At 37.6% G+C, this 10,892-nt stretch overlaps 1 protein-coding gene across 1 annotated transcript; it reads right to left on the reverse strand.

The window, feature by feature from the left end:
* Window positions 3,204-3,824, reverse strand: LOC109229980 (ATP-dependent DNA helicase PIF4-like). The gene has a single exon (XM_019395525.1). It carries the CDS (start codon window positions 3,822-3,824, stop codon window positions 3,204-3,206), a length of 621 nt encoding a protein of 206 aa, XP_019251070.1.

Consider the following 10,892-nt stretch of genomic DNA (forward strand, 5'->3'; position numbering starts at 1 on the left):
CATATTTCCTTGATAAGATTTTTGCTTCGATAACCCGATTTCCGAGTCAGTGATGATTAATCTTGTTCCATTACATAGCCCTGAAGATGGGTCTATATTTCTCAATAACATCACTGGGACACCCACTTTCAAAGTGATAACATGATTTGAATTCCAGAACACTTAATAGTGTTTAGGAATTCAAGTGTATGTACGTGTTCCAAACCTGTAAAAGCATCGTCTGACATGCAAATTGTATCGGAACTGTCACGACCCATTTTCCATAATAGGTCATGATGGCGCCTAAAACCGTTGTCAGGCCAGCCGATGCGGAATGTGATTAAGTTCTCATTTTTCTTTAGCCAAAGACAGTTATACTAGATTTTCGAATTTAAAAGATAAGGACCAGTAAAGATCATAAAGTGCTAAAATAGCGATTACAACCCCAAAATAAATGTCTACTACTGGGTGTGCCAGAACCTGGTGTCACAAGCTACGGGCGACTAGTAGAATATACACCAAAGAATAATACACTATCCTACTGTCTGAATCAGATTAGACAGAAACAAAAAGTACATGAAAGGACTTCTTCGGCTGCGGTCGGCATGAAAGAGAAACAGCTCACCGTAGAAGTCCCCAAGCGTGCTCACTGATGCGCACCAGGATGATGTCCAGATCCACCTACCTCAAATCCTGTACATTTAAGTACAGAAGCGTATAGTATGAGTACATAAACCACATGTACTCAGTAAGTATCCCGTCTAATCTCGAAGAAGTAGAGACGAGAGGTCGACTTGATACTTACTAAGGTCAAGATAATATAATAATAAGGTGAGATATACAGCATGAAGAATTTCCAATAACACAAGTTTAAGAGAAGAGTCATATTCATGTTCTTGACATAATTAAACTACCAGTTTTCCCTTTTTCATATTAAACAAGTGATCATGTCATATCTAAATGTAGGCATATAAAATCATGCACAATCATGCCGAGGTCGACGGCCCGCTCCAACAGAAAATAAAATTGTGCACTGCGAGGGTCGAGCGGCACGAACCATAGATGCATCTATTCTCACCAAGGCGATCGGCCCGGTCCATAATCATCAAGAAAATATCAGGAAAGCACATAAGGCTCAATTACATACAAGGGAATTCCTACCAAGACTCAACAAACTCATAAGTTCACTTTTCATTTCCTCAAGTCTCTAGCAAATCATAAATGATCATATTGGCAATTTAAAACAAGAAATATTCCCCAATTAGACATGACGTGGGTCCTAAACTACCCGAACAATTATCATTATAGTAGCTACGCACGGACTCTCGTCACCTAGTACGTACGTAGCCCCTGCATTTAACAACAATTACTCATTTATAATCCTATGGGGACAATTCCCTCTTACAAGGTTAGAAAGGAGACTCACCTCGCTCCAAAGTGCACTTCCAATGTCCAAGAACGAGCCCAAGTCCTTAATTCGAAGCCGAACAATCCCAAACTAATCAAACGAAGTAAGAACTAGTAAATAAAGGCTTACAAGGTCGAACTCTAACTATTTAGGCAATTTTCTAACCATTAACACAAGTTTCCTAAATTCCGACCCCGGGCCCACGTGCCCGGATTCCGAGATTTTTCTAAGGAAGTTGTTCTCTATCACCTAAGGATCACAAATATATGATTTCTAGTTCATTACATGGCAAATTTTTATGATAAATTCTTAGTTTTTATTAAAACCCTAGGTCTAGCTCAAATTCTTGATTTTTTACTAAATTTTTGGTGTTTAATCTACCTAATATACATGTATTTAAGCTAAGGATGAAGGGAAATTACTTACCTTACCAAGTTATGTGGAAACCCTCTCTTGGAAGAACCCAAATCGCCTAAGTGTAGAGTGAAAAATGAGAGAAATGAGTTTGAGTTCGTATTAAATGAACCCTTTTGCCCCCAATTATTTTCGCATCTGCGGAAGTATTTCCGCTTCTGCGGAATCCGCTTCTGCGGAATTTGGCCGCTTCAGCGGCTTTTGGGATTTGGGGCTCGACCTCTTCTGCGGTCTGGGGGCCGCATAGGCGGAACCGCTTCTGCGGTCCCTGGGCCGCTTTTGCGGTTTCCCCTGGCCTGCCCCTTCTCCGCTTCAGTCATTTTCCAAATTCTAACTTCACTCGAGCCTCGCTCGTTTGACGCTCGGGGCTCCCGTGCCCTGCCTGAACATACCGACAAGTCTGAAATCACGAGGCGGACCTACTCGAACCCTCGAAACACTCAAAACAACGCTAAATCGAGGAATCAACCCCAAAACCAAATGAATCAAATCATTGAACTTCAAGTTCTTAATTCTCCTCCAACGGGTCAAAACGCCCTTAAACTACTCGGATTGACTCCAAATTTACGGGTAAGTCTTAACTGATATTTCGGGACTTTACCAAGTTTCGGAATCGAAATCCGAACCCGATACCTAGGGAAAACAATGATTTCTTAGTTTAGTTAAACCTTTGAAACTTTAACTTAACAATTTCACATAAAAATTTATTACTCGGGCTAGGGACCTCGGAATTCGATTCCGGGCATACGCCCAGGTCCCATATTTTCCCACGGACCCTCAGAAATTGTCACATCACGATTCCGGGTCCGTTTTCCCAAAATATTGACCGAAGTCAAACTTGGCCTTTTTTAAAGAAACTTAAAGAAGCAGCTAGACTTATTCTTGCTCAAAACTCTTCTAAATTCCGAACCACCCATCCCCGCAAGTCATAAATTAGCTAAAGCAAGTGCGGGAAGTCTTATTTAAGGGAACGGGGTTCAAAAATACAAAAACGACCGGTCAGGTCGTTACAGGAACTCAAAAATGTTTTTGGTTCACTTTGGTTTAGTGATACCATGTATTCGTTGATTGATTCAACCATGTCAAGAGTGGAGCAAGAATTCCTCTTTGTTGCAGGTATGTTATATCACTGCAATGAGTTAAAAAATCTGGATATGTACTTTCCACAATAGAAAGAAATTGGATCGCCGGAATTATTTATGATAAGATCATCGGGATGTGAACTTTATCAATACCATCAACAGAATTTCCAATCATACCATCACCTATTGCTAAAATCCAATCAGAAAATTGTCTTAGATCATTCAAATGTGAATCCACCTGATTTCCTTCCAACCTCATATTTTTTGTTAGCTTTAAGAGTTGACAGTGATTCCACAAATACGAAGAATTAAGGGCAGCGCTAAATATCTTGGCTAGTACCTTTTGGAATGACTGGAAGTATTTGTCTAAAGTCTCCACCAAGAACAACCGTTTTCCCTCCAAATGGTCGATCTAAATTGGATGCATCTTTAAATCTAAGAATATCTCTTAGAGTTCTGTCTAGAGCTTCAAAACAATATCTATGCATCATTGGTGCTTCATCCCATATAATTAACTTTGTCTTGACAATCAATTTTGATAAAGGAGTACCTTGTTTGATATTACATGTTGAATCTTCAGTTGCATTGAGTGGGATTGCAAATCTCGAATGAGCTGTTCGACCTCCTGCTAACAAAAGAGATGCTATTCCACTGGACGCAACTGTTAACACAATATCTCCTCTACATCTTATGGCAAAAGACAAAGTTTTCCAAATAAATGTCTTCCCGGTTCCTCCATGACCATATAAGAAGAAGAATCCACCTTTGTCCTCATGCACTGCTTTGATAATTCTGTCATAAACTAACTTTTGCTCCATTGTCAATTTAACCAATAATTCTTCATATTCCTTAGACAAAGAGCACCTATTGTAACGCAATTCTTCACAGATTAGTGTATTGGTGTTGTCAACTTCCTCTTCATTGAAATCCGGTCTTGGCATTGTTGGAAAATCGTATAACGTTTTGCCGCAACCTTTCAACAAATTTTCCAACTTTTGTAGGCAACGATTCTTTTACTTCATCGTTTGTTAGCTCAGCCTCTAAAATAACAAAGTATATAATTAATTAATTGATAACAAAAATATATAGTTGTCATGAGTCATATAAAGATAAGACGAAAATAATTTCCTTAAGAAATAGTAAAAGCAAAATAATGTTACTTTACTTCGTTGCAAGGCTACATCGATTATGTGTCAAACAAAAGATATTAAAAATTAATCACTCAGAATTTGCAACCCTAAATGTCGATCGTACATTACAGTGAGATTTAATTTGTATGCAAGAATCATGTAAAAATATTTTTAGAAATTGTTAATATAAAAATCTGAAGTAGAAGGTAAATTTGTATACCTGGATTATCCAATATTCTTCTTTCTTCATGTAAGATATCATCTGATAATAAAATTCATGTTGCCTCCCAAACATATTCTGGCCGTGACATTGAATTGGATAATAGTAACATAGCAAATAATTGCCTAAGATATGATGGCATTCCCTAGTTACTTGCCTCCTTTATGGCATCGACATACTCTTTGTCATCATCTAATAAAACCAGTGCATAACATGCATCTCTAAAAGTTAAATGTTCGTGATTGTTGATTCTGTGTAAATCCTCATAACTTTTAGGTCCTCTAATGACATTCAACAACATTCGAAGGTAATATTGCTCTCCACTTCCAGGCGGTACAAAGAATATTCTCCCTATTGAAAATGCAGAATTTCTTCTTTTTTTCCACTTTTTTAGTTTTTTATTCCATACAAATTTAAGAGGAAATTCCGCATAGGTTAATTCTCTTGCTTCTTCATATGCATTGTTTGCCTCAAACCAGCTTAAAAACTTTGATTCCTTTACACTTGGTCTATTGGCAACATCATCAATTGGATCATCATCAGAGAAAATAACTGTTAGTTCATTTGGTAGATGAAAAGAAAGTCTTTCTACCGAAGGTTCTCTATGGTTAATTGAAAATTTAAAAATTCTCCAAGCAGCTTCACACGGTGATATGTATCGACAATCATAATACATTTTTATTTCATCAATAGCCGATGAGTCTTCCTCATGCACACTTTGAGAAAATGCTGCAGTTACACGATCATGCCCCTTATTAACGTACTTAAATAAGTACTTGATTGATCGAGATTGATTGCACCATTCAACATTTATATGTGCGCCATACTTCAACAATAAATATCTATTGTGTGGCACCACGTACCTGTTATCCAAGTCAATACCTTCTTTGTTGATAGTTTTACCATTGTCCCTTCTTTTATAAACAAGATATCCATCTTCATCAGTTGTGGTATTTTGTACAAACTTCTTTGGAAAGTGTTTTGTACATCTACCATTACGCATCCAAGGAGATGATTTTCTAGCAAAACCACACGGTCTGTGCATCATGAAATTCTTAACGGCCTTATAATATACGGATCAACTGATTCGTCAGGTATTTCTGCCTGAAATTATTTATCTATGTCTCCAACATTGGATATTTATTAAGAAGAAAGAGCAATATGTGTGCATGTGGCAACCCCCGCTTTTGAAATTCTACAGTATATATCACTGCAAAAAATAATAATTTGTGATTGGGTAATGGTTGTAATTTATATGTAAAACAAAATATTTTATTAAATCATATTATAAATGTTATAACAATTTATTAAAGAGATTAATTATATACCTGATTTAACTGGTCCAAAAATTTGTTTCTCTTTCAAATCCTTTATTAAACGATCCAACTTGATTTTGAAGACCCTACATAAAATGTCTGGGCGATCTTCTGCTTGCAAGCCTTGATTTTACAAATCTAATAATTTCAGGCCACTTTGGGTTGCAAGTAAATGTGATGAAAAGATTTGGATATCCAGCCCACTTGCAGATTGCCATAGTATCTTGATAATTTTGAATCAGTATCTGTACCCCCTGTGAAGCCAAAAAGAATTACCCTTTTACCTTGAGAAGAAGGATTTATCTCTCCATGTAAAATAGCATCTTTAATCCTTTATACATATTGAGCTCGCAATTGTTTTTGATTGAGATCTGATATACTTCAAACCTAGACGATTCAAACCATTGTAAATCCATCGACCAAGAATTGTGAATAATCTTCTTGAGTTCACAATTGTTGCTATTTCGCCATTCCTTTCTTGAATTTTGTATGCAAAATATTTTACGCATGCTAACAAAATTCCTTCCTCCAGTTGATTCATCTGTTCCATTTAAAGGAATGTCTTCCCTATAACCATCTTCACCAAATGGAAACAATAAAGGATACTGAAGACCTAAATAGGCAGCATTCAACTCATTTATCCTTTGTAGATGTCCAGATTGGGGTTTCAACGATGATGTCTTCTGTCACATTAGATACATCAAAATCTCCAACTACCAAAGCAACAACCTCTGAAAACTGTTGTAAGTTGTATCTTCTTCCATCATAGTTCCGTTTTCTATCAATCTGAGTCTAAAATTGGATTGAGTATCTTCCTGAAATTTGTCTCTGACCATTCTAAAAGACTTTGTCATCTCTCTCTACCCTATAGCCCCTCGAAGATAAATACAGACGTCTCCGTACCGATCTACAAGACTCTATTAGGCTTGCCCGTAACTTGTGAGACCTACGTGAACCTAGTGCTCTGATACCATGTTGTCACGACCCATTTTCCCATAATAGGTCATGATGGCGCCCGACACCATTTGTCAGGCCAGCCAACGCGGAAGTATAATTAAATTCTCATGTTACCCTTACCAAAAACCATTATAATAGATTTTTCCCCCAATTAAAGTCATAACCAGTAAGGATCAATAAAATGTAAAGACAGTTATACAACCCAAAATAACGTCTACTACTGTGTGTGCCAGAACCTGGTGTCACAAGCTACGGGCAACTAGTAGAATATACACAAAATGAATAATGCCCTATCCTACTGTCTGAATCAGGATAGACAGAAACAACAACACAAAAAAAATACAAGGAAGACTTCTTCGGCTGCGGATCGGCAAGAAGGGAGTGCAGCTCACCGTAGAAGTCCCAGATGCGCTCACTGATATGCACCAGAGTGATGTCCGGATCCACCTGCCTCAAATCCTGTACATTTAAGTACAGAAGCGTAGCATGAGTACATAAACAATATGTACCCAGTAAGTATCCCGTCTAATCTCGAAGAAGTAGAGACGAGAGGTCGACTCGATACTTACTAAGGTCAATTAATATATATGTATATATGTATGATGTATTCAAATCATGGAATTCACAAGTATCAACAATTTATGGCAAGTGGTATAAGTCAAGAACTTTATAGCATCAAGTTTATAATTTATCATATGAGATAATGGCAAAATAAAGCATGTATAGGCTTTTCCACAATTAGCATGCGCACATAATACCGAGGCGACGGACCGATCCGACAGAAATAAACTGTGCACTTGCCGAGGGTCGACGGCGCGCCTATAGATGCATCTATTCATACCGAGGCGATCGGCCCGATCCACAAATAAGGATGAAATATCAAGTTCACACACATGACACATAAATGGTCAAGAATACCAAATCAAACTTAATTAACTATACAGGTATGCTCCTATCCCCTTTTAAGTCTCTAGTACACACTAGGTGTTCATAACAACGATTTAACATAAGAGATATATTTAATAGGCATGTTGTAGACCCTAAGCTACCCGGACATTTATCATAGTAGTAGCTACGCACGGGCTCTCGTCACCTAACGCGTGCGTAGTCCCCGCATTTAGCAACAAACACTCAAACATTAATCCTAAGGGGACAATTCCCTCTTACGAGGTTAGAAAGGAGACTCACCTCGCTCCGAAGTGCACTTCCAATGTCCAAGAACGAGCCCAAGTCCTTAATTCGAAGCCTAACAATCCCAAACTAATCAAACGAAGTAAGAACTAGTAAATAAAGGCTTACAAGGTCGAACTCTAACTATTTAGGCAATTTTCTAACCATTAACACAAGTTTCCTAAATTCCGACCCCGGGCCCACGTGCCCGGATTCCGAGATTTTTCGAAGGAAGTTGTTCTCTATCACCTAAGGATCACAAATATATGATTTCTAGTTCATTACATGGCAAATTTTTATGATAAATTTTTAGTTTTATTAAAACCCTAGGTCTAGCTCAAATTCTTGATTTTTACTAAATTTTTGGTGTTTAATCTATCTAATATACATGTATTTTAGCTAAGGATGAAGGGAAATTACTTACCTTACCAAGTTATGTGGAAACCCTTTCTTGGAAGAACACAAATCGCCTAAGTGTAGAGTGAAAAATGAGAGAAATGAGTTTGAGTTCGTATTAAATGAACCCTTCTGCCCCAGTTATTTTCGCATCTGCGGAAGTATTTCCGCTTCTGCGGAATCCGCTTCTGCGGCTTTTGGGATTTGGGGCTCGACCTCTTCTGCGGTCTGGGGGCCGCATAGGCGGAACCGCTTCTGCGGTCCCTGGGCCGCTTTTGCGGTTTCCCCTGGCCTGCCCCTTCTCCGCTTCAGTCATTTTCCAAATTCTAACTTCACTCGAGCCTCGCTCGTTTGACGCTCGGGGCTCCCGTGCCCTGCCTGAACATACCGACAAGTCTGAAATCACGAGGCGGACCTACTCGAACCCTCGAAACACTCAAAACAACGCTAAATCGAGGAATCAACCCCAAAACCAAATGAATCAAATCATTGAACTTCAAGTTCTTAATTCTCCTCCAACGGGTCAAAACGTCCTTAAACTACTCGGATTGACTCCAAATTTTACGGGTAAGTCTTAACTGATATTTCGGACTTGTACCAAGTTTCGGAATCGAAATCCGAACCCGATACCTAGGAAAACAATGATTTCTTAGTTTAGTTAAACCTTTGAAACTTTAACTTAACAATTTCACATAAAAATTTATTACTCGGGCTAGGGACCTCGGAATTCGATTCCGGGCATACGCCCAGGTCCCATATTTTCCCACGGACCCTCAGAAATTGTCACATCACGATTCCGGGTCCGTTTTCCCAAAATATTGACCGAAGTCAAACTTGGCCTTTTTAAAGAAACTTAAAGAAGCAGCTAGACTTATTCTTGCTCAAAACTCTTCTAAATTCCGAACCACCCATCCCCGCAAGTCATAAATTAGCTAAAGCAAGTGCGGGAAGTCTTATTTAAGGGAACGGGGTTCAAAAATACAAAACGACCGGTCAGGTCGTTACAGGAACTCAAAAATGTTTTTGGTTCACTTTGGTTTAGTGATACCATGTATTCGTTGATTGATTCAACCATGTCAAGAGTGGGAGCAAGAATTCCTCTTTGTTGCAGGTATGTTATATCACTGCAATGAGTTAAAAAATCTGGATATGTACTTTCCACAATAGAAGAAATTGGATCGCCGGAATTATTTATGATAAGATCATCTGGGATGTGAACTTTATCAATACCATCAACAGAATTTCCAATCATACCATCACCTATTGCTAAAATCCAATCAGAAAATTGTCTTAGATCATTCAAATGTGAATCCACCTGATTTCCTTCCAACCTCATATTTTTTGTTAGCTTTAAGAGTTGACAGTGATTCCACAAATACGAAGAATTAAGGGCAGCGCTAAATATCTTGGCTAGTACCTTTTGGAATGACTGGAAGTATTTGTCTAAAGTCTCCACCAAGAACAACCGTTTTCCCTCCAAATGGTCGATCTAAATTGGATGCATCTTTAAATCTAAGAATATCTCTTAGAGTTCTGTCTAGAGCTTCAAAACAATATCTATGCATCATTGGTGCTTCATCCCATATAATTAATTTTGTCTTGACAATCAATTATGATAAAGGAGTACCTTGTTTGATATTACAGGTTGAATCTTCAGTTGCATTGAGTGGGATTGCAAATCTCGAATGAGCTGTTCGACCTCCTGATAACAAAAGAGATGCTATTCCACTGGACGCAACTGTTAACACAATTTCTCCTGTACATCTTATCGCAGAAGACAAAGTTTTCCAAATAAATGTCTTCCCGGTTCCTCCATGACCATATAAGAAGAAGAATCCACCTTTGTCCTCATGCACTGCTTTGATAATTCTGTCATAAACTAACTTTTGCTCCATTGTCAATTTAACTAATAATTCTTCATGTTCCTTAGACAAAGAGCACCTATTGTAACGCAATTCTTCACATATTAGTGTATTGGTGTTGTCAACTTCCTCTTCATTGAAAATCGGTGTTGGCATTGTTGGAAAATCGTATAACGTTTTGCCGCAACCTTTCAACAAATTTTTCACCTTTTGTAGGCAACGATTCTTTACTTTATCGTTTGTTAACTCAGCCTCTAAAATAACAAAGTATATAATTAATTAATTGATAACAAAAATATATAGTTGTCATTAGTGATATAAAGATAAGACGAAAATAATTTTTGTAAGAAATAGTAAAAGGAAAATAATGTTTCTTTACTTCATTGCAAGGTTACATCGAATATGTGTCCAACAAAAGATATCAAAAATTAATCACTCAGAATTTGCAACCCTAAATGTCGATCGTACATTACAGTAAGATATAATTTGTATGCAAGAATCATGTAAAAATATTTTTATAAATTGTTAATATAAAATCTTAAGATGAAGGTAAAATTGTATACCTGGATTATCCAATATTCTTCTTTGTTCATGTAAGATATCATCTGATAATAAAATTCATGTTGCCTTCCAAACATATTCTGGCCGTGACATTGAATTGGATAATAGTAACATAGCAAATAATTGCCTAAGATATGATGTCATTCCCCAATGACTTGCCTCCTTTATGGCATCAACATACTCTTTGTCATCATCTAATAAACCCAGTGCATAACATGCATCTCTAAAAGTTAAATGTTCGTGATTGTTGATTTTGCGTAAATCCTCATAACTCTTAGGTCCTCTAATGACATTCAACAACATTCGAAGGTAATATTGCTCTCCACTTCCAGGCGGTACAAAGAATATTCTCCCTATTGAAAAAGCAGAATTTCTTCTTTTTTCCCATTTTTTAGTT

This window comes from Nicotiana attenuata, chromosome 7 (genome assembly GCF_001879085.1).
Source record: "Nicotiana attenuata strain UT chromosome 7, NIATTr2, whole genome shotgun sequence".
Classification (NCBI taxonomy): Eukaryota; Viridiplantae; Streptophyta; class Magnoliopsida; order Solanales; family Solanaceae; genus Nicotiana; species Nicotiana attenuata.

Excerpts from the sequence above, each read along its gene's own strand:
- LOC109229980 (XM_019395525.1), bottom strand. The coding sequence starts at position 3,824 with ATGCCAAGACCGGATTTCAATGAAGAGGAAGTTGACAACACCAATACA.